This window comes from Manis javanica, chromosome 2, assembly GCF_040802235.1.
Source record: "Manis javanica isolate MJ-LG chromosome 2, MJ_LKY, whole genome shotgun sequence".
Classification (NCBI taxonomy): Eukaryota; Metazoa; Chordata; class Mammalia; order Pholidota; family Manidae; genus Manis; species Manis javanica.
The window spans coordinates 168,156,186-168,180,669 of NC_133157.1; the positions used below are offsets into that span (position 1 = coordinate 168,156,186).

Here is a 24,484-nt window from a genome sequence, read left to right on the forward strand (position 1 = left end):
GGTTTTTCATCCTGGCCTTTAGGTGGAAGACATTAAGTCTTTCCTGAAGAATCTATAACCATGGGCTAATGCCTCATGTGGATTTGGGGTTTGAATTTGTATATCACAGTTGGTCAGAAACACCTAAGTTGAGAAACGAGCATAAAAATTGTCCAGGTTCAACAATACTCAAGTTATCTCTGTAGAAGCAAAGAAACTCTTAAGGAAGAATATACCCTCAAACTCAATGTTCAGGGTTCCTACAGACAATGTTCTAATCAAAGTGAATTTAAAGTCACAAATTACAAAACACACTGGGAAATTATACAACATAAGAGAGAGTAAACACATCCAAAAAACAGAAGGATTAGAATCCCATAACCTTCAGATAACAACTAATAGAGACCAAAAAATATGAATGTGTATGACTGGAAGGTAGGTAAAAGCCACTTATTATAAAACATCAGGTAGCCAGATAAGGAGGCTCAAGATAGCACTGGAAATCTCCTCACAAAACAATATATATTTTTGAAAATACTACAAATACAACTATGCCTAAAAGAGAGACCAGAAGATACAGTACAACAACCAGGCTACATCTACATCTGCAAGAACTCAGCATCTCACGAAAAGGGTAAGATACAAAAACCGATTCAGCAGGCCCCAAACACTCCCCCCACCCAAGCTCACCGGTGGGAGGAAAGAATCAGAGAGGGGTGGGAATGGAAGCACAGGACTGCTAAATAACCAGCCCAAGTAATCTGCACTGGGAGCACAGACACACATTGCATGGTGTACTGGATATGAGAGAAACAAAAAAGTAAAATCCAAGACAGAGACTGCGAGTGGGTCCCCACAGCCAGCTGCCCCGGATAAAAAGAAAAGTAGGTACTTTTTTAAAAGTCTTAAAGGGACAAGGGCTTAACAGCTCGACAAAATCATCCCGGCACACACAGCCCAGCAGGCTGGTAATCCTAAGGAACTTCAGGGGTGCCAACCCTCTGGTAGGTAACCCAGCTGCAAAGCCCCTCACGGTGATAAGCCACCTGCCATTCACTCCCCTTGGCCAGTGCTGCAAGCAAACCGGCTGACCCACCACAGTGGCAGAGCAGCCGGAGAGTGGCCTCGCTCACAGCAACGACGTAGAGTCTCCTCCCAGTGCGCAGCTAATTTGCCCAGCACAGAGAGAGGAAGCTGGAGCAAGGTCCAGAGGGCAGGAAGGGGTGCCGTTCTCGCAGGAGAACATACCCTACGTGTCTCTCACACTCCGCAGGGCTCTGGGGTATCCTGAGGGCTGGCTGGCCCATGGCAGCTGAGGAGATTATCCCAGAGAGTGCTCCCTGTCTGTGGGTAACTGACACAGGCAGTGGAGAAGGGAAAGGCAACCAGCAAGCAGGAAGGGACTTTGTTCTCCCAGCTGACACATATGCTACCTGCCTACAATGATCTTTATCACCATGAAAAGGCAGAAGGATCTGGTCCAGTCAAAAATCACTCAGACAAGCCCAAAGAGAGGGCCTGGTGAGATAGATACAACCAATCTTCCTGAAAAAGAATTCAAAATAAAGGTCATAACCATGCTGATGGACCTGCAGAGAAATACGCAAGAGCTAAGGGATGAGGTCCAGAGGGAGACAACAGAAAGGAAACAATCTCTGGAAGGACTTAATAGCAGACTGGATGAGGTGCAAGAGATTGTTAATGGAATAGAAATCAGAGAACAGGAATACAGAGAAGCTGAGGCAGAGAGATAACAGGATATCTAGGAATGAAAGAATATTAAAAGAACTGTGTGACCAATCCAAACGGAACAAAAAATTCATATAATAGGGGTACCAGAAGAAGACAGAGATAAAGAGATAGAAAGTGTCTTTGAAGAAATAATTGCTGAAAACTTCCCCAAGCTGGGGGAGGAAATAGTCTCTCAGACCCACAGATCTCCCAATACAAGGGACCCAAGAAGGACAACACCAAGACATATAATAATTATAACAGCAAAGATCAAAGACAAGGACAGAGTATTAAAGGCAGCCAGAGAGAGAAAAAAGATCACCTACAAAGGAAAACCCATGAGGCTCTCATCAGACTTCTTAACAGAAACCTTACAAGCCAGAAGAGAATGGCATGCTATATTTAATGCAATGAAACACAAGGGCCTTGAACCAGGGATACTGTATCCAGCACGATTATCATTTAAATTTGACTGGGCTTAAACAATTCCCAGACAAGCAAAAGTTGAGGAAATTTGCCTCCCACAAACCACCTCTACAGGATATTTTAAAGGGACTGCTCTAGATGGAAGCACTCCTAAGACTAAATAAATGACATCAGAGAAAATAAAATCACAGAAAAGAAAGCAGACCAACGAAATACTAACTAAAGGCAAAAAGTAAAATCAACTACTCACAAAAGCAGTCAAAGGAAACACAAAAGAATACAGAATAAAACACCTAACACATAAAGAATGGAGGAGTAAGAATAAGAAGGGACAGAAATAAAGAATCATCATAATGTGTTTATAATAGCTTAATAAGCGAGTTAAGTTATATGGTAAGATAGTACAGAAGCTACTTCGAATCTTTGGTAACCACGAACCCAAAGCCTGCAATGGCAAAAAGTACATTATCTTTCAATTATCACCCTAAATGTATATGGACTGAATGCACCAATCAAAAGACACAGAGTAACAGAGCGGATAAAAAAGCGAGACCCATCTATATGCTGCTTATAAGAGACTCACCTCAAACCCAATGACATACACAGACTAAAGGTGAAGGGATGGAAAAAGATATTTCATGCATACAATAAGGAGAAAAAAACAGCTGTTGCAGTACTTGTATCAGACAAAATAGACTTCAAAACAAAGAGATAAAGAAGGACATTACATAATGATAAAGGGGTCAGTCCAACAAGAGGATATAACCATTATAAATATATATGCACTCAATGCAAGAGCAATGATATAAATGTAAGAAATACTAACAGAATTAAAGGAGGAAATAGAATGCAATGCATTCATTCTAGGAGACTTAAACACACCACTCACTCCAAAGGACAGATCCACCAGACAGAAAATAAGTAAGGACACAGAGGGACTGATCAACACACTGGAACAGATGGGCCTAACAGCCATCTACAGAACTCTACATCCAAAAGCAGTAAGATACACATTCTTCTCAAGTGCACATGGAATATTTTCCAGAATAGACCACATAATAGGCCACAAAAAGAGCCTCAGTTAATTAAAAAAGATAGAAATTGTACCAACAAACTTCTCAGATCACAAAGGTATAAAACTAGAATTAAATTGTAAAAGAAAACAAAAAGGCTCACAAACACATGGAGGCTTAACAACATGCTCCTAAATAATCAATGGAACAATGACCAAATTAAAGCAGAGATCAAGCAATATATGGAGACAAATGACAGCAACACCACATAGCCCCAACTTCTGTGGGACACAGCGAAGGCAGTTCTAAGAGGAAAGTATACAGCAATCCAGGCCTATTTAAAGAAGGAAGAACAATCCAAATGAATAGTCTAAAGTCACAATTATTGAAACTGGAAAAAGAAGAACAAATGAGGCCCAAAGTCGGCAGAAGGAAGGACATAATAAAGATCAGAGAAGAAATAAATAAAATTGAGAAGAAGAAAACAATAGAAAAAAATCAATGAAACAAAGAGCTGGTTCTTCGAGAAAATAAACAAAGTAGATAACCCCCTAGCCAAACTTATTAAGAGAAAAAGAGAATCTACACACATAAACAAATCAGAAATGAGAAAGGAAAAATCACAACGGACCCCTGAGAAATACAAAGAATTATTAGACAATACTATGAGAATCTATATGCTAACACACTGAATAACCAAGAAGAAATGGACAACTTCCTAGAAAAATACAATCTTCAAAGACTGACCCAGGAAGAAACAGAAAATCTGAACAGACCAAAAAGCTGCAATGAAATTGAATTGGTAACCAAAAAACTACCCAAGAACAAAACTCCTGGGCCAGATGGATTCACCACTGAATTTTACCAGACATACAGAGAAGACATAATTCCCATTCTCCTTAAAGTTTTCCAAAAAATAGAAGAGGAGGGAATACTTCCAAACTCATTCTATGAAGCCAGCATCACTCTAATACAAAACCAGCAAAGACCCTACAAAAAAAGAAAATTACAGACCACTATCCCTGATGAACATAGATGCAAAAATATTAAACAAAATATTAGCAAACTGAATTCAAAAATATATTGAGAGGATCATACACCATGACCAAGTGGGATTCATCTCAGGGATGCAAGGATAGCACAACATTTGAAAATCCATCAACATCATCTACCACATCAATGAAAAGGAGGACAAAAACCACATCATCATCTACATAGATGCCGAAAAAGCATTTAACAAAATTCAACATCTATTCATGATATAAACTCTTAACAAAATGGGTAGAGAGGGCAAGTACCTCAACATAATAAAGGCCATATACGACAAACCCAGAGTCGACACCATACTTAACAGCGAGAAGCTGAAAGCTTTTCACCTAAGATAGGAACAAAACAGGGATGCCCACTCTCCCCACTGTTATTCAACATAGTATTGGAGGTCCTAGCCACGGCAATCAGACAAAACAAAGAAACACAAGGCATTCAGATTGATAAAGAAGAAGTCAAACCGTCACTATTTGCACATGACATGATATTGTACCTAACAAACCCTAAAGAATCCACTCCCAAACTACTAGAACTAATATCTGAATTCAGAAAAGTTGCAGGATACAAAATTAATACACAGAAATCGGTTGCATACCTATACACTAACAATAAAACAGCAGAAAGAAAAATCAGGAAAACAATTCCATTCACAATTGCATCAAAAAGAATAAAATACCTAGGCATAAACCTAACCAAGGAAGTGAAAAACCTATACTCTGAAAACTATAAGACACTCTTAAGAGAAATTAAAGAGTACACTAACAAATGGAAACTCATCCCATGTTCTTGGCTAGGAAGAATTAATATTGTCAAAATGGCCATCCTGCCTAAAGCAATCTACAGACTCAATGCAATTCCTATAAAAATACCAATAGCATTCTTCAACGAACTGGAACAAATAGTTCTAAAATTCATATGGAACCATAAAAGACCCCGAATAGCCAAAGCAATCCTGAAAAAGAAGAATAAAGTAGGGGGGATCTCGCTTCCCAACTTCAAGCTCTACTACAAAGCCACAGTAATCAAGACAATTTGGTACTGGCATAAGAACAGACCCACAGACCATGGAACAAATTAGAGACTCCAAATATTAAACCAAACATATACGGTCAATTAATACATGATAAAGGAGCCATGGATATATACAATGGGGGAAATGACAGCCTCTTCAACAGCTGGTGTTGGCAAAACTGGACAGCTACATGTAAGAGAATGAAACTGGATCACTGTCTAACCCCATACACAAAAGTAAATTCAAAATGGATCAAGACCTTAATGTAAGTTATGAAACCATAAAACTCTTAGAAAAAAACATACGCAAAAATCTCTTGGACATAAACATGAGTCACTTCTTCATGAACATATCTCCCTGGCAAGGGAAACAAAAGTCAAAATGAACAAGTGGGACTATATCAAACTAAAAAGCTTCTGTACAGAAAAGGACACCATCAATAGAACAAAAAGACATTCTACAGTATGGGAGAATATAATCATAAATGACATATCTGATAAGGGGTGGACATCCAAAATATATAAAGAGCTCATGCACCTCAACAAACAAAAGGCAAATAATCCAATTAAAAAATAGGCACAGGATTGAACAGACACTTCTCCAAAGAAGAAATTCAGATGGCCAACAGACACATGAAAAGATGCTCCACATTGCTAATCATTAGAGAAACGCAAATTAAAACCACAATGAGATATCAGCTCACACCAGTAAGGATGGCCACCATCTAAAAGACAAACAACAACAAATGTTGGTGAGGATGTGAAGAAAGGGGAATCCTCCTACACTGCTGGTGGGAATGTAAATTAGTTCAACCATTGTGCAAAGCAGTATGGAGGTTCCTCAAAAAACCCAAAATAGAAATACCATTTGACCCAGAAATTCTACTCCTAGGAATTTACCCTAAGAATGCAGCAGCCCAGTTTGAAAAAGACATATGCACCCCTAAGTTTATCGCTGCACTATTTACAATAGCCAAGAAATGGAAGCAACCTAAGTGTCCATCAGTAGATGGATGGATACAGAAGATGTGGTACATATACACAATGGAGTATTATTTAGCCATAAGAAGAAAACAAATCCTACCACTTGCAACAACATGGATGGAGCTTGAGGGTATTATGCTCAGTGAAATAAGCCACGTGGAAAATGACAAGTATCAAATGATTTCACTCATCTGTGGAGTATAAGATCAAAGAAAAAAAAGTGAAGGAACAAAACAGCAGCAGACTCACAGAACCCAAGAATAGACTAACAGTTACCAAAGGGAATGGATCTGGGGAGGATAGGTGGGAAGAGAAGAATAAGGGGAAAAAAAGGGGCATCACTATTAGCAGATATAATGTATGATGGGAGCACGGGGAGGGTTGTACAACACAAAGAAGACAAGTAATGATTCTATAGCATCTTACTATGCTGATGGACAGTGACTGTAATGGGGTATGTGGGCGGGACTTGATGATGGGGGGAGTCTAGTCAACATATTGTTTTTCATGTAATTGTAGCTTAATGATACCAAAATAAAAAGTAAAAAAAAAAAACACAAATCACATCAGGTATACTTGAGAAAAACCAAAAAAAACCATTTCTGCATTTTATAACTATTTAATTGTTTGTAAAATATAGTCAATAGTATTAAAATCTTAAAGGAAGTACAAAATGGCAGAATAATCCTGTCTGAAGACCATACAGAAGACTGGAAGCTCAAACTAATAAAATTACCCAGAATGAAGCAAAGAGAGATGAATATAGATAATGAAGGAATGATTAAGGCAGATGGAAAACTAAAGTAGCCAATATATATATTTACAAATAGAGTTCCAAAAGGAGAGAACAAATAATAAAGAGAAGCGATACTAGAGAATACAACAGAGATTTTTCAGAACTGATTAAACACTAGCATTTTCAGATTTTGGAAGAATAATACAACCCAAGGAAATATAAATAAATACCACCCAGATACAACATAGTAGAACTGCAAGTGCCCAAAGAGAATACCAGGAAGAAATGACAGTTTACTATAAAGAGACAATGATGAACCGAGAACAGATGCCTCACAGCAACAGTCTACATATGTCAAAGGCAGTGGAACACTCTTCAAAGCCCTGAGAAAAATGACTAGCAAGGTAGAATTCTAGGCCCAGCTAAATCATACATCAAGAATGTGAGCAAGATTAAAAACATTTCATTGAAAGACCTAAACATATCAACACGCATTCACCAAAAGAACTACTGAATGGAGTTCTTTAAGAAGAAGCTAATTGAACTGCAATGGAGAGAGTGAGATGCAAGAGCGACATTAAAAGACCTAAACATTATCAACACGCATTCCCCAGAACTACTGAATGAATTTAAGAAGTTAACTGGACTGCAATGGAGAAAGTGAGATGAATCTGGAATGGTGAGGAAAGAAACTGAAAAATACATAGGCAAATGAAAAGAAGCACTGACTGTATAAAATATAACATGGCTACCTTTGGGGAGGACTATATACAACTTGGTTCTAAATTATTTAATGAGAACAACATATGACCATTAAATAAAAGACAGTGAATACAGAACTTAGAAACCAAGAGTAGAGAAAAAAAGGGAAAAAAGAAAATTTACTAAGGATATAAAATGGAAGGAGAAAAATCAGCATTAAAAAATCAGGGTAAATAAAAAGCAGAAAATAAAATGGCAGAAATAAATACAAATATATTGTTAATTACTATACATAGCAGAATAAACTCACCAGTTAAAAGCAAACGTTTCTGATTTTATCAAAAAACAAAAATCTACCTCTGTATGCTGACAAGAAACACACTCTAAATATAGAGGTAGAAAAATACCTATCAGGCAATAGGGAAATCTACTCATTCTCCCTCACAAAGGATGTATGCAGACTGAGTTCCTTTCAAGGTGAAAAACATTCTTAGGCACAAAAAATGTCACTGTCCAATAACAGAAATAATGATTCACCAGGGATATTTCAACTACATAATTCCAAGGAAAAATTTAACAAACCTGCAACCATGAGTGAATTCAATATACTACTTTTGGTAGTTAATGGAGTAAACAGAAAAAAAAATTCAGCAAATATTTAAAAGATTTAAACAATACAATTAATAAGCTTGATCTGACAAATACATACTGAATCCTGAACATACAATTAGGAAATACATAATCTTTTCCAGCACACATGGAAAATTTAAAAATTTCATCAAATATATACAGATTGCAAAGATTACAAATAACTATCTTAACAATAAAGAATCAATGTCACAGAACATACTCTCTTATAAAAATGCAAATAAATGAAAAAGTTAATAATATAAGGAAAAATTTTAAAGTTTGAAAATTTTTAGAGAATTGAGCTTTATAAAGAAGGTATTACAAATATAAAATATGAATGACAATGAAAAATACTATTTCTTAATGCTTTTGAGATGCAGTTAGCATGTACTTCAAAAAGAAATTTGTAGACTAAATGTATGTAATAGAAACAATTGAGAAAGCATGTAACTTAAGAAGTCAAAAAAAAGAAGATTAAGACCAAGTAAAAAGAACTAACAGAAACAGGAGAATAATTTAGTCAATCAAGAATATCAAGAAATTAAAAAAATTGTTATTTGAAAAGACTTAAAATTTACCAAATATAAGAGAAAAAGGGTAGTAGAAACAATAGTGAGATTGAAAGTGGATAAAGATATGTAAAGTGTTTAAAAATCTGAGAAAACAGCTTTATATCAATGTATTGTAAAGCCTATAGAAATTTGTCAATTTTCTAGAAAATATGTCAAAATCAATCTCCAAAGAAACAGATAATTTGAACAAATTCTAGTCATTAAAAAAAAACAACATAGTAAGTTGTTAAAGATCTATCCATAAAACTAACAACTAAAGAAAATATAAGACTTAGATTGTTTTACAAGGGACTTCTAGTGAACATTCAAAGAACACAGTAATCTTACTGAAATGATACTGGAGAACAGAAAAAGAGGGACTATTCCTCTATTTGTAAGGCTGCTGTAATTTGACACCAGACTTAGTGACAGTAACAGAGAGGAAAATTACACATGTAAAAATCCTAACTAAAATCATTACAATTCAAATACAGCAATTAAAAAAATGGTGAATTCATGAGTAATCCCACAAATGAGTATTTTATCATTTGAGAATATATGAATGTGATTTATCACAATAATTGATTTTAAAAAACACCATATGATCTTTACAGATGCAAACTAAAGTATTAAGAACACACCACAGCCTCTTAGAAACTAGGAACAGAACTTCCTTAATTTAAAAATAAAAGCAAAGAAAATGTACAACTACCAACAGCATGTAGAAAAAAACAATACTCAATAATGAAATACAGAATCATTTCCCTTAGTCAGGATGAAAAGAAATGGATGCTCACTATAGCTGCTTCTATTTAACTCCAAAGACCCAGGATAGCACAATAATATAAAAAGGGAAAGGAAAAAATATAACAATATTTCAGTGATATGATAACCTATATATATGAAATCCAAAAGGATCTATAAACTAATGAGAGATTTAATCAGGGATGTGACATATACACAAACATCAGTAATACAATGTAATGAATTAGAACGTAATAAAAATAAAAACTGTGACATAACAAAACCCGTAAGAATAAATCCTACAGCATTCCTTAGAAGTTTAAGGAAAAAAATATAAACCTTTGTTGAAGGATTTTTAAAAAAGAACTAAGCAAGCAAAGGTCTATTGATAGGAAGATGCAGTTCTTTACAAAATTAATCAATAAATGTATTATATTCCAAACAAAATTGCAACAGGGTTTTTCATGAAATTCACAAGTTGATTCTAAAACTCATGTAGAAGAACAGATGGTTGATTTTGAACAAGAAAGGGAACACTTGCCCTGAAAGATAGAAAGATTTAATGCCAAGTATGGATTCAACAAATAGAGAATCTCAGTGAAGAAATAGAATGACCAAAAAAAATAAGCAAACAGAAATTCTGCAGTTGGAAAGCAAAAAAACTGAAATGAAAAATGAAGAAAAGGGACTTAACAGCAGAGTTCAGATTTAGATGTCAGAAAAAAAATGAGTGAGCTTGAAGAAAGATCAATACACTTATCTAATCACAAGAATAGAAAAAAAATGACTGAAGAAAAATGAATATCACTTCAGAGGCATGTAATACAATATGAAGCATTCAAACACACAGGTAATGGGAGTTTAGAAGCAGAAGAGCATGAGAAAAGGACTGAAAAATAATGGCCAATGACTTCCCAAGCTTAACAGACAGCATTAACCTACTAAATCCAAGCGGCTCAGTGAGGCCAAAGACTTTCATCAGAAACAATGGAGGCCAGAAGACAGTGGAAAGGCACAAAACACTGAAAGAAAAAAAGCTGTCAACAAAACTATTCTTCAAATAGGAACATTCCCATATAAACAGAGACTGAGAATTTGCTGCCAGCAGACCTGCCGTATGATAACACTAAAGGCCCTGAAGCTGAAAGGATGTGACACCAGACATCAATACTCAGGAAGGGTGGAAGAAGGCTGGAAATAGTAAATACATGGATAAATATAAAAATCTACACAGTAGTTTTCTTATTAAGTTCTTTAAAGAAGAAAAGATTGTAGAAAGTATCTGCACTGTTGGGTTTACAAGATACATATATATATATATATATGTAAAATACATAACAATAACAACATAAAGAAGGGGGAAGTAAAAGGAGATATACTGGAGCCCAGTTTATAATTCACTGGAATTAAGTATTATTCTGAGGTAGACTATGTAAAGCATACTCTGCTACCTAGAACCACCACAAAAAGTAACTAAGAATAGGTAAAAATTTCTGCAGAGGAATCAAAATGGCATACTAAAAAATATTTCACACAGTACAAAGTAAAGGAGGAAGAGGACCAAAACAAGTAAGACAGAAAATAAACTGCAAATTGACAGCTGTAAAAGGCGAAGATGTCAGACTGAAAAAAAGACCAGGACTCAACTATATGTTACCTGTGAGAGACAGACCTTAAACTGAGACACACATAGACCAAAAGCAAAAAAGTATGGGAGAAGCTACACTATGCAAACAGAAACCGTAAGACAGCTGTAGTAAGCAAGACTGCGTGGTACGGGCTGAGGGATAGGTAACGAGGATAAATGGAAGAGAATTAAAAGCCCAGAAACAAACCCTTCCTTTTTAAGTTCATTTGACTTTTGATAAAGGTGCCAACCCAATTCAGTGCAGGGTGCTGACACAATTAGGTTTCTGTAGAAACTTAAGAACCTTACTCACATCTTCAAAAAAAATGTATCTTAGGATGGATCATAGACCTAAATGTAAAAGCTAAAACTGTAAAACTGCTAGAAAAAAATGAAGGAGAAAATCTTTGTGATGTCATGCTAAGCAGAGTTCTCACAACACCAAGAGCATAAACCACTAAAAAAAGTGGTAAAATAAACTTCATTAAAATTAAAAACATAAGTGCTTCAGAAGAAGATAAAAGGACCCATACAGGCCAGGAGAAAATATTTGCAAATAATGTCTCTGATAAAGGACTTATATTCAAAATAAAGAACTCTTACAACTCAGTAAGACAAATTGCCCAACTAAAAAGATGGGCAGAAGACTTAAATAGGCAAATTATCAAAGCAAATATAAAATGGCTAAAAAGCATATGGAAAAATGATCAACATAAAAAATCATTAAGGAAATGAAAACTCACTATAATAAAATAGCACTACACACCCATAATGGCTATAATCCAAAACACAGATACTGTTCAAATGTTATAGCAATTTAAGTAAACAGTTTGAAAGTTTTATAAAAAACAGTTAAACATAATTTTCCACAAAACCAAAAATTCCACCTGAGAGACCAACTCAAGAGAAATGAAAACATATATCCACACAAAGCCTTCAATAACAGTGGCCACAGGAGCATTATTCATAATAGCACAAAACTGGAAAGAATCCAACAAATGTCCCTCAACTGGTGACTGGACAAATGTGGTATATGTATGTATACACTGGAAAACCAAAACCATTCAGTTATAAAAGTAATGAAATACTGATGGAGGCTATAACAATGATGACCTAAAAACATTATGCTAAGTGAAAGAAACTAGATGCAAAGATTATGTATAGTTTATACTATACTATTATATATACTTTATGTTATACATGCTGTATATGTAAGATTATGCACATTGAATATTTTGTATATATCTATACATATACACAGAAACACATATATGTACATATACATATTTCTACTTATATGAAATATTCAGAAAAGGCAAATTTGTAGAGATTGAAAGCAGATCAGTAATTGTCTGGGGCTGGGAGCATGGACTGACTGGCAAAATGGCTTGCAGGGATTTTATTCAAGGTGATGGGAATTCCTAAAACTGAATTAAGGTGATGTCACAGCTCTATACATTTATTAAAAATTATTAAATTGTAAATTTACAATAGAATAGAATTTCATGGATGAAAATTTTACTTCAATAAAGCTATTGCATTCCCTCTAATACAAAGAACTGACTCAGTTTAACTAAAACCATTACAAACCTACTAATTAAATCTGTTCCATTTAAGCACCATTAAACATCTGGGGAAAAAACTTGCATATCAGGTTATCACCAAATCTGTTTTGTGACTCTAGCCAACTGCTTCAAGAAATACGCCACTTTAATACGTCAATTAGCGTAATCTGAGTAGCATCAAGCTTTGAACTGATAACAAGACAATAACTTACCTCTGAAGAAAAGTTTTAAATTTGATTTTAACTGTAGGTTCTTTACTTTGATACTTAGATGGAAGAAAACTTGCATACAAATGTACTTTAAATGTAGTAAAATAAATTTCCAAATAATTTAATAATTTTTTTTGAACAGTAAAAAAGAGAATAAATGTTAAATTTAATTTTAGAGTTTCATTGACTATATAACAAGTATGAATTTTTATTTTTCTCTGAACTGGGTTCATGTATTTAAATGAAAGAAACCTTTGACTTAAGCATTAAAAGCTTTCTGTGCAAAACTACCATGGTTTAAAATTACAATATTTTGGTATTTGCTATTCAATTCAAGAAACAATGTAGTTATTGTACTTATTATTTGTTCCTCTTTTCCTGTGATATATAATATAGCACTTACCCTGCTTTCCTCTAGGCTATCAAATGGACCTGGTGGGTCATCCAGACAAAGAAATTCTCTTACTGCAAGGCTTTTCAAAGGGAAAAAAAAAAAATTAGGTGAGGAACAAATAAGTTTACAAAAGATAGCAAAAAGCAAAATTTCTTGAAAGCTATATAGTATTTGAAGTAAGTTTTTTCTGCTGATATACCAAAATAAGAAAGTTGGTTAATGTGTTCTCATGCAAGTAACCAAATACAAATATAAAATCTTTAGTAGATACAAAGATTTCAAGCTATTTTCTAAGATCTTAATGGACACAGAGATTGTGAATTTGTGTTAAACACTACAGCTCATAAAACATAATTCAGAATAGTGATACAGAAGACCAACTTAAATGGTGGATACAATATTACTTTCAAAGAAAATTAATTTGAGCCAATCTAAAAAAGTTATTATCTTGAAGAAATACAATTTCAAATTTACACTTCATTTGTTCCTGCAAATGTAAGGAGATGCTTTAAAGTAACTAAAAATACTATGAAACATGTTAAAGATTTTCTTATGATCATGTTTATTACATTAACTTTAAATATTTTCCCTAGAGAGCTCAAGACAAAAATTTCTTACTAGCCTACTTCTGAATCATCATAAATTTCAAAGTAATGAAATAATATGGTATTATTACACTTTGTAAAGACCAGAAATAGGTTAGGAGGGTAGAAAACTGAATTTCCTTGTGCACAAAAATATTCCTCATTATAAAAGCAATTTTGGGCTGAGAGACAACTTTGTGTGTGTGTTAGAACATAAATGTGGAGACAAGTTTTGTTTTGTTTTTTTTTTTTAGCTGTAAAAGAACAATATGATTTCTTGATATATTAAACAAAGGAAGATATCAACCTATGCTGAAAAGGGAATGGGGCTTTTTGGTTCTGATTGGGCCGGACAGGTTGATGATAGGGATAGTCATGAAAAGATAAATGGTATTTTTAGTGAAATTTTTCCAAAAGAAAAAAACAGTATGAATTAATATATAGAAGTGGTGTTAAGGAAGTAATCCAGAAGATCCCAAAGACAGAATAAAGAAGTGAAAATTCCTGCCTCGTAAAATCTTGACAATGCAGGTAATAAAGGACACATATTCAGGCAAACTGAGAAAAAACTATTCATAATCAGAAAATAATAGAGATGGAAGGGATCTTAAATGTGATCTAGTCGAACCAACCATAGTATGCTCTTTATCCCTTTTAAATGTTCAGTCAAGGATATACCTAGACACCTCCCAAGACACAAAATTTACTTCTTAAAATAAACCATGTTTCAAAGTATATTTGAACAATGCTGAAAATAAGATAATTATTTCTTTCACTGAGCTGGGAGTTTCCTCCCTGCAGCTTCTATTCATGACCTTTAGTTCTGCTTTTTGGAACAATTCAGGGAAAACCTAAGGCCTTCATATGATAACCCTAAAAACATGTCAAGAATGTTTTATTTCCTCTAATCTTATACCTCCTAGAAGTAATATTAATACACTAATATTTCCTTTGCTTTTTTTTTTTGTCGTGTAACAAAATTTATGGATTATTAAAGCCTACTTGGTCTCTGCATTCATGTAGCCAACATTTTCCCCCCAGCTTTACTGTGGTATAATTGACAAATCACAATTTTTAATATATTCTAATATTTTAAGATATTTAAGGTGTAAACCTTGATTTGATAGATGTATACACTGTGAAATCTGAACTACAATCGAGTTAATTAACATATCCAACTCAAACAGTTACAATTTTTAGCATTTTCAATATACACTGCACACAGGGCTTCACATATCCTATTTAATTTAATTTTCACAACAATCATGTGAGCTGAGGATAGGCATTGTATCTTCATTTTACAAATGATGACAAAGTTTAGAGAGGTAAAATGACTTAGTCAAAGTCACTAGTTCAAATGGTAGAGCAAGATCTTAAATCTCAGTGTTCTGAATGTAAATACGTGCTTTTCTACCTTTAAATTCTTTTCTCTTGTGTTTTAGTTCACATGGATTCTTTTTGGCTGGTCATTTTCTCTGACCACATTCTACTTGCCTGCATCCTACTCTAATCAAGGCCTCTAGAATACTGCAGTTAGTCTATGTTGCACAAAGAACAGGACTGCCATATATTTGGTTTAGATATTATACTTTATCCCACACATTATTTATATTAGAGAACCAACTCTCAGGAAAAAATGAGCCACAGGAAATAAACTAATGTTAGGATTGAGAGGTCAGAAGTTTGAATGAAAACCTTAGAGAATAACCCTTACGACTGAAAAAGAAAGAGCTAGAAAGCTTATGTAGGGGTCTTTTTAAAAATACTTACAGTGTATGACAACCCCATGTAAGACATTTTTTTATATGTTCACAAATTAATTACTGGAATGCTGCTGTTAGGAAATAAAAAGTGGGTAAAGGAATATATGTATCTTTTTTTTTTTTATAAACCTTTGGTTTATAGTAGAAATTTAGCCCAAGATCAACATGAGGTTGACAATGTACCTAACTATAGTAATCTTTTTGGATTAACTTTTCTATTTCATCAAACCTCCCTAAAAATCTTTGATCTACATTACATTCCCATGGCTTATATATTTTAGAACTGAAGTTTGTACCTCTTAATCCCTTAACCTAATGTACAGCATAGGGAATTTACTCAGTAATATTGTAATGACTGTATGGTGATAGATGAAAACTCGACTTACTATAGGGATCATTTCGTAATGTATAAAAATTTCCAGTCAGTATGATGAACACCTGAAACTACAACTGAACCTTAAACAATGCAGGGTTAGGGAGGCTGACCATCCCCTGACCTACTTCAGTCAAAAATCTGCATATACTTTTGACTCCTCTAAAACTTAAACTACTAATAGTCTACTACTGCCTTACCTGTGACATACGTTGATGAACACATATTTTGTATGTTATATGCATTATATACTGTAGTTTTACAATAAATTAGGCCAGAGAAAAGAAAATGTTTTTTCAAATTGTTGCAAATCTCCAAAGAACTTTCCAACAAATTTATTGAAAAATACCTGCATATAGGTGGACTCATGGAGTTCAAACCCATGTTGTTCAAGGGTCAACTGTCATACGGTATTATATGTCAATTATACTTTAAATAAAACAATTTTTATATCTATGGCTCACTAGAATTCTAGTCAAATGAAATCCAATGGACTCCTTGTTTTTTTCAATATAGTTGCAAGATTATATTCCATGCCCTCTTTTCTTTAATCCGTAGCCTAAGAATGAAATTTAAAATTGGCTTTACAATTTTGATTCACAAAACACTTTCTCCATGGTTCACTACATTTCTTCTGTTTCAAAAGAACTCAGCTGGTAAAGAAAGACAGTCAATACTCTCAAGCTCTATTCCTGTAAGAGATGGACACACAAGAATCTCTGGGAGACAGCAGTGTTTGAAAATACAATTTCTTTCTCAGAAATTGACACTTTTTTTCTGAGGAAAGGAAGCCCTAACCCTGGTTTGAGAGACACTAATTAGAGAATTTTATTTAGGAATTGATAAATATTTGACTGCTGATGTGTGCCATGATTCTGCTCAGTGATTTCCTATATATTATGAATGTATGATTTCAAAGGGATCAAATGAATTCAAATAAAACATAAACAACAGTCTATACTATTAAATGGTCTATGGATTTAACAGAAGTGCATTTTAAAAAATCTTTTTAAAACTTATTCACTGATAGGCTCAAAATAGCTCCCAGTCTCTCTTCTGTATTCAATCTTTAATACTTTTGCTTCCATTTGAATAAAATAATGAAGGTAAGAAAAATATCAGGATAGGAGAGAAACTATGTAAGAGAAAATCCAACAATCTGGAATTACAAGGTAAGGTTATAATGAAACTTATAAGGTATGTATCTTTCTATTCCCTTATTGCCTACAGTAGTACCTTTTAGTGTGTTTGGGAGAATGCTATTTTGGAATTGGAATCAGTTGTTGATTTAATTTGCTTTAAGATAAGGAGATTACAGATGCTCTCCTTCAGCATTACTTTATCGGAGCAAATGTGTACTCTAAGTTAAACTCTTCCTTTGATTCTCTTGAATTTTTCTTCAAGAGTTTTACTGGATTTTCAAGCTTCTTAAAAAACAATTTCATCCAGTGAACCTTCACCTTCTATTAACTGTCATATTATCATTTTTTCTGTTTATAGGTGTGTACCTGTTTATATTTTGTGTAGTTTTTAAAAAGACCAATTTCAAAGCTAAACGTGCTCTTTATCTCAACATTTGTATTTTAAAAGAAAGAAAAAAAAACCCCTAAAACTAATGCCTACAATTCATTAAAAGGTCAATTAAGAACTAAGTAGAAAAAAATGTACAAAAAGTACCAGACACTGATTATGTTAAAACTAAATCAAGCACAAGAGGTCACTGTATGAAAATACAACTGAGGGATTTCAGATAGAAATGTTCTATCATTTAATATTTGTCTTCAGTATTCTCCACCAGTTTAAAGAAAATAACCAAAAATTGCCATTAAATACAACTTTGAGGATAAGGACTCAGACCAGGCTGGTGAGGGTCACTCTGTAGATGGCTTGGTGGGTGTGAGGCTGCCTTTCTTATTTGACAATTCAGAAATAGTACCTCCTCATGTCTATCATGTTGTTCCGTGCTTCCATGTCTTTATTCAGGCTTGCTGCTATTACCCTGGTCCACCCTTCCTACCCTTACCTGGCTAGCTCATACTTACTCTTCATGACTCAGCTCATCTACTCTCTCCTCATGGAGTCTTCTCTGACTAAATCCCCCTCTCCTGCCCTCTACCAGGTTCTGCATTCTTATGTGTATTACCACAGCACCTTGAAGAGGCCCCTCAGGACTTACTACTCTATTAGTATAATCTGTTCACCAAGCAGTTTTTTTCACCAAAAGACAGATAACAAGTTCCTGGACTGTGTAGTTCATATCTGAATCAATTAGCATAACACAGAATAAGTATTTAAATAATGAATTTATTTGTAAGAGCTATGCAATTAAAAAATTAATGAAATTAAGAGCATCAGAACAAATTTCTATCCAATGTTGTAGATAAACACTCTAGCGTATTTCTCAAATTTGAGATGGATTTTAGTTTTCAACACATTATCCTACTTTCATAAGAAAATAAGCTTAGGACAGTAACAATACCAAAAGTTGTAAGAGTTAAAAGAAGTTTAGAATCTGGCTGTTTCTTTCTGATGGTACAACTTCAAGACTCATAAGGCACCACAACAGAAAGAATAGCATATGAGGAATTCAGAGTTGAAAGGAATTTTTAGAGAACAGTTAGCCCAATTATCTTTTTCCAGTTAAAGACATCGATTAAAATCAGTTAAGTAATTGCCTAAAATTATATTGCTACTAAGCCCCCAAAACTGAGTCTTGCATAGTTTCTGAAACCCCATTTAAGTAACAGTTTACATATACTAAAATATAAAATATTTATTTTGTACTGCATTTTTAAAAACTATCCAAAATTTGAAGTTCTACCATACTAACATTTAGTGTTGAAAATCATCCAGCCAACATTAGCAATAATGTTTTGAATCTCATGAGCTTCTGGACATGTAACTCAATTAGTTATTCATTTTATAAAAGTACTAATACTAACCCAATTTCTCTTGGTATCTTTATATATAAAAACAACTTAGAGACATTTATAATAAAATTTCCTCTGAGAAGATAGTTTAGGTTGAAAGTGTATAAAAATAGCTTAAGTATTCTTGCTAAAGAATGATAGAATTACTGAATTTTACAAATAGGAGAAACCTAGAAAGTCATGTAATTAACAATACATTTAATAATTTCCTCTTTAGTAGCACTGCTACTTATTTACCTCTTCAAATACTTAAAGAGAAACTCACTTCTTCAAAAGACAGCTTGAAATGAGATATAACTCTTTCTTATCTGAGCTGACAGGGTCTTCCTTCAACATCTCACTATTATTCCTAATTCCATGTCAGTTTTGTTATTTAAAATAAAGTTCCCAGACCAGACCATAAATAATACTTTATTATCTGCATGATACCATGCAGCATTTCATAACGTGTATGTACATTTTTAAAACCATGAAATGCTGGTAGTACAGATCCATCCTGTACATATGCTGAATTTAGGTGCTGAAGTCCTTCTGGAAGGATGATAATATGAGGAAAAATATGTAATTTTAGCCCCTGTATTATAAATTTTTAAGGAGGAAAATTTGGTAAATCAGGATGTGTGTGTAGTACTTCTGAAAATAAAGAATAGTAAAATATTTTCTTTGCAATTAAATATAACAATTTCAAAATAGCATAAGATAGTATAAAACAGCAAAGAGCAGTAATTTAACTATAACAGATTGTGAAATATATGACTTTTCTCCTCTATCTTTACATATCCTTCATCTTGACAAACAGTCACATGCTCCTGGTGCAGGACCTCTCTTGCTTCCGCATTCTGATATAATGTCCCCTCTCATCTGCTAAGTCCTTCTTGCTTTCTCTTTGTCAGTCCAAATATCATAATTCTTTAAAATCCAGCTCAAATATCACCCTCTGGGTAGTCTCCTCTAATTCTGTCAGTCAAAATTCTCTCCTCCTCCTGTGAAAGAGATCTAACTCAAGCCTTTACAACCTTTTCTAGTACATCTTTCTCTATTCAGTTTTCCAATGTAAGGGATCTTCATCTGATGCACCTGTGTGTAGCTGTACTTTATGTACAGGAAGACATTTATGGAACAGACAAAATAAATAATAAGTCCTTTTGTCATGAAAACATTAGTTACCTGTTTTTTAATTTTGTGTTTCTAAATATATCTGCAAGTAATATCCCCTTAAAACATTCAAAGGAGCAATCCATATTTTCTTCTCTTTCTGCTTTATAGCCAGAGGAGTTATAATATTAAGAATGCTAGTTGTGTAATGGCAAGCTCTTAGCCAACATGAAGGTTAAGAAATAACTGTATTGTGAGGTGCTAAGGATATTAAAAAGGAAAGTGAAAGAACTGTATGAAGAATTAATATCAAATAATTATTTGGCCATATAAAGATAGTAATTTTTCTGTACTGCCAGTCCAACCATAACAGGATGCTAACAGGTGTACCGACAGGTAATATACAACTAATTGATGTTTTAGTAGTGAGTCTTAAATGTTGTTTTATACTTTTATAAAGAAGTGTTTTGATTTTGTCTTTTTCCCCTTCTCCCTTAGGTGAAAATAATAAACGGCTGTTTGTCAGCCTTAGACTTTCAGTATACCTTCTAGCTACTTTTTCCTAAATCATATACACCTTCCTACCCATAATATTAATCTAGCCTTCGAGGTTCTTAAATTATACTTTGTATTTTCAATATTGCTTGATTACTGCAAAAAGGACTGACCCCCCCCTTGAGTTCTTGTTACTTTATTATCTGCATGATACCATTTCATAATCTCTCTTATTTTGTTCAAACAGGAGCTTAATTTCTTTAAATGAATTTTAGAACCAATCAGTATACCCCAAGCTTCTTTCATACCCTTCTTACCATGACACAGAGTAAGGGCAGATGCTTAAGATACAAGTTAATAGCTCTTCTTCTCCTTCCCCCACACATTCTTTAACCATAATTTATTAAAAAACTTCTTAAATTGTGAAATAAAAAATGCTACTCATCACCCACAAAAGGAGTGGGTGCTCTAGAATAAACAAGGCTTAAATACCTTACTCAATTTAAATACCAAGTTCATTTATCTTATGGAATTCCCCAAATGTCTGATAATATGACAAAAATAAGATAATAATGCAAGGCACACTAGATTCTTCATGTAAGATTTCTTAGAACTTTTAATACTCTAGGGATATCAAAAAACCTTCCCTCAACTCACTTGGCTAAGAAATTTTTCTTTCCCTGGAGTACCTATTTATGAATTGAGTAAGACTACTACCGCTGTTCTAAAGTTTGCACTATTAGAAACAACAGGATCTTGAATGTCCCTAGTAATGCCGATCTTAGAGACAGAGATCTACAATCAGTAATTTAAAAAAAAAGCATTTTAGCTAAAATACTTTCACTATTCAAAAAAAAATCAAGAAATCACCAGATCCACTAACACAACTTACTTAATATTTCATTATATAAAAACAAAGTATAGTCATTTATAGAATAAATTTGATTTTAAGTCACTGCAACATTTCAATACAGAGAAATAAAGGTTTACTGAATAAGGAACTAGAGAAGGGGAACAGGATGTGTTGACTTCTTAGTTGCAAAAGTCTTCTTTTATGGTATGGTATAAAACATTTTTTTCCCAAGACTTTTCCTATGACTTTAGAGTTTGCTGGTTTATATACCTCCTTTCTGTGTTTGAATTAACACTAACCTTTTTTCTCTTTTATCTGTCAAGATGTAAAAAATACAGAAAAGTAGGAAGCACCCATGTTCCTACTACCTAGAACACACAATGTTGTTTTGTCCCATGAGCTTTAATCTTTTTTCTTATAAACAGTACAATAGCAAGTATCAACATTTTTGCCATTCATTTCAACAAGTACTTATTGAGCACAAATGGTGATGGCATTGTGCTAAGCAGTACTCACTGAATAGGGGCAGGGAGGAATAACAGAACATTAAGTTGGAAAGACACGTGGGTAGGCAGGGACTAGAAAGAATGACTTAAAGTACATTAGAAAAAAATCACCATAGTTCTAATGGACTATAGAAATGAGTGGATGAGGAAGACCAGTACGAATGCTTCTGCAGTGATTAAGGTGAGACAAAACTGCTTAGACTAGGGTGGTGATGCAGGAATGGAGAAATGTAGATACATCTGAAACATAATTTAAAACATAAGGGTAAGGATGGTAAGGGATGTGTCAAGGACAACTCCCAGGTTCTGGGTAGATGCTGCTGCTGAGAATTAAGGCAAAAAGTCCAGAGAGGAAGTTTCAAGGCTGTTTTAGGCTCAAGGTCACTTTGAGTAGGAAATGTCACAGAGGCAACTGCATGTTTGAATCTAGAGAGTTGAGAGAAGCGTTCTGGCTTGTACTTCCTTTCCTAGGGGAAAATGAGGGGAGATGGGCAGAAATCTCAAGGAGCCATCAGCTTAGGCAGCACATATGATGAAGGAAGATCTATATGCATAATATGTGTGTGTTATGTATAACATAAGGTGATATGCATAAAAAAAGACTGAGGAAAAAGAATAGAGAAAGTGACACAGGATAGTTTCCTTACTTACTTTCCATCTTCATGTGAAAAACTGCTAAAGAGAATTACAGACACAGATATCTATACAATATGCTACTGCTGCCTTCTAACTGCTCTCTTTCTTCAAAATAGATTTATTTTTCTGATAATGTAAATTCCAAAATGAGATATGAAGCTCCTTGTATCATATAGCAATATTCTTGTAAATATATTCAGAAGCAAAAACCCATATAGTTCCTTTTTTCCCTTTTTATTGGTTTTGGTATTTTTCACTTTACTCTCTATATAAATTAACCCAACTTCACAATTTTCATATTTTTACATTACTGTGGAGAAATATAAAGAATATGCCCTCAAAATTATATACTGCCATATTAACTAAAAAACTACTAGGTGAGTCTCTTTGTTTAAATGATTGCTAAAATAATAAACACTTAAGTTTACAGCTGGGTGGTTTGAGTATATGGTACATGGAAATTTTTAAATTTGATGAAGTTTTTAAAAGTGTTAATTCAAAGCAAGTGCCAAATAAAGTCCTTACTGGAAAAAAGCAGTAACATTCCATGTAGTGCTCTATTAGAGGGGACAAGTAATTATACTCCTACCCTATATGTTTGTGCTTGAATACCTATGGTCTTGGATTTGTTCTTTAAACTAGTTGTAGGAATGCACTTATAATCTCTTATTTCAATTTGTTACATACCAGTTAGCAATGTCCTTGTGAGCTACTAAATTCTGAAGAAATGCTTGTAATCCTAATTGTCTATCTTCTAAAAAGTCAGCATTGTAATTATCTTTGAACCAGCGTTTTGGTGGAAGTGCTAATCGAAAGCCTGGAAACATTTCTTTTAACTGAAAAAGAAAGAAAAAAGAAAATACACTTCAACAGAATTATATCAATTTTATGAAATCTAGCCTGTTGACTATGTGAAATTATTTATGAAATGAGTTTGAAATAGAAGAATTAAATTCAGCTAAGTTTTTATACCTTGATTTCTACCAGTTGTGTATACATAGTAGTTACATTTACTCCACATCCTTGTCCATCTTTTCAATGTTAGCCATTCTAGTGGGTGCGTACTAGTACTTCACTGTGGCTTCAATTTGCATTTGTCTGTTGACAAATGGCGTTAAGTACCTTCTCATGTGCTTATCTGGATCTGTGTGCTCTGTGGCAGACTATCTCTACAAATATTCTGATCCCTCTACTTTTTTTTTTAAGTGGGTTATTTTTCTTTTCATTATTAGGTTTCAAGAGTTCTTTATATAGTTCAGATACAAGTCCCTTATCAGATATATGTATGACGAAAAATCCTTCCTCCCTGTGGGTTGACTTTTCATTTTTAAGTCTTAACAGAGCATGTGTTTTTCATGTTGATGTTATCTAATTCATCAGTTTTTTTCCTTTTATGGTTTATGCTTTTTTTTGATCCTAAGAAATCACTCCAGGATTGTGAACATATTCTTCTGTTTTTTCCTGGATGTCTATAGTTTTAGCTTTTACATTTTGGTTTTTGATTCATTTTGCATACCTTGTTTAAATTTTTCTTAGGGAAGACTTTTCTAACTTTCTAAGCAGGTTAGATTTCCCTTTACATACTCTTTTTAAGTGACTATAAATGTGTAACAAGTTACCCCAAATTCTGTTGTATAAAATAACCATTTATTAGGTCACTGACTCTGTGGGCCATACAGGGCACAGTGAAGATGGTTTATCTCTGTTTCACGATGAATTGGGACTTCAGCTGGAAGACTGGAAGGTAGGAGCTGAAATCACCCAAAGTTCACTTCCACATATATTTAGTGGTTGTTTTCTGAGACCTCAGCTTGGGATGTCAGCTATTAGCCTAATACTGCCTCTCTGTTGTCTTGGACTTTCTCACAGCATAGAAGTTAGCTTTCAAAGGCGACCATCT

General features: G+C 33.9%; 1 protein-coding gene across 2 annotated transcripts in view; it reads right to left on the reverse strand.

The window, feature by feature from the left end:
* SNX16 (sorting nexin 16) overlaps window positions 1-24,484 on the reverse strand; it is a 62,492-nt gene that overhangs the window by 24,665 nt on the left and 13,343 nt on the right. For both annotated transcript variants that reach the window (XR_001854193.3, XM_017667458.3), the window contains exons 4-5: window positions 23,272-23,420; window positions 13,359-13,428 (exon numbers count right to left, since the gene is read on the reverse strand). Coding sequence is in view for 1 of the 2 variants with exons in the window: in XM_017667458.3 (XP_017522947.3) it covers window positions 13,359-13,428; window positions 23,272-23,420 (219 nt within the window). In the remaining variant the exon portion in view is untranslated. The remainder of the gene's footprint in view (window positions 1-13,358; window positions 13,429-23,271; window positions 23,421-24,484) is intronic.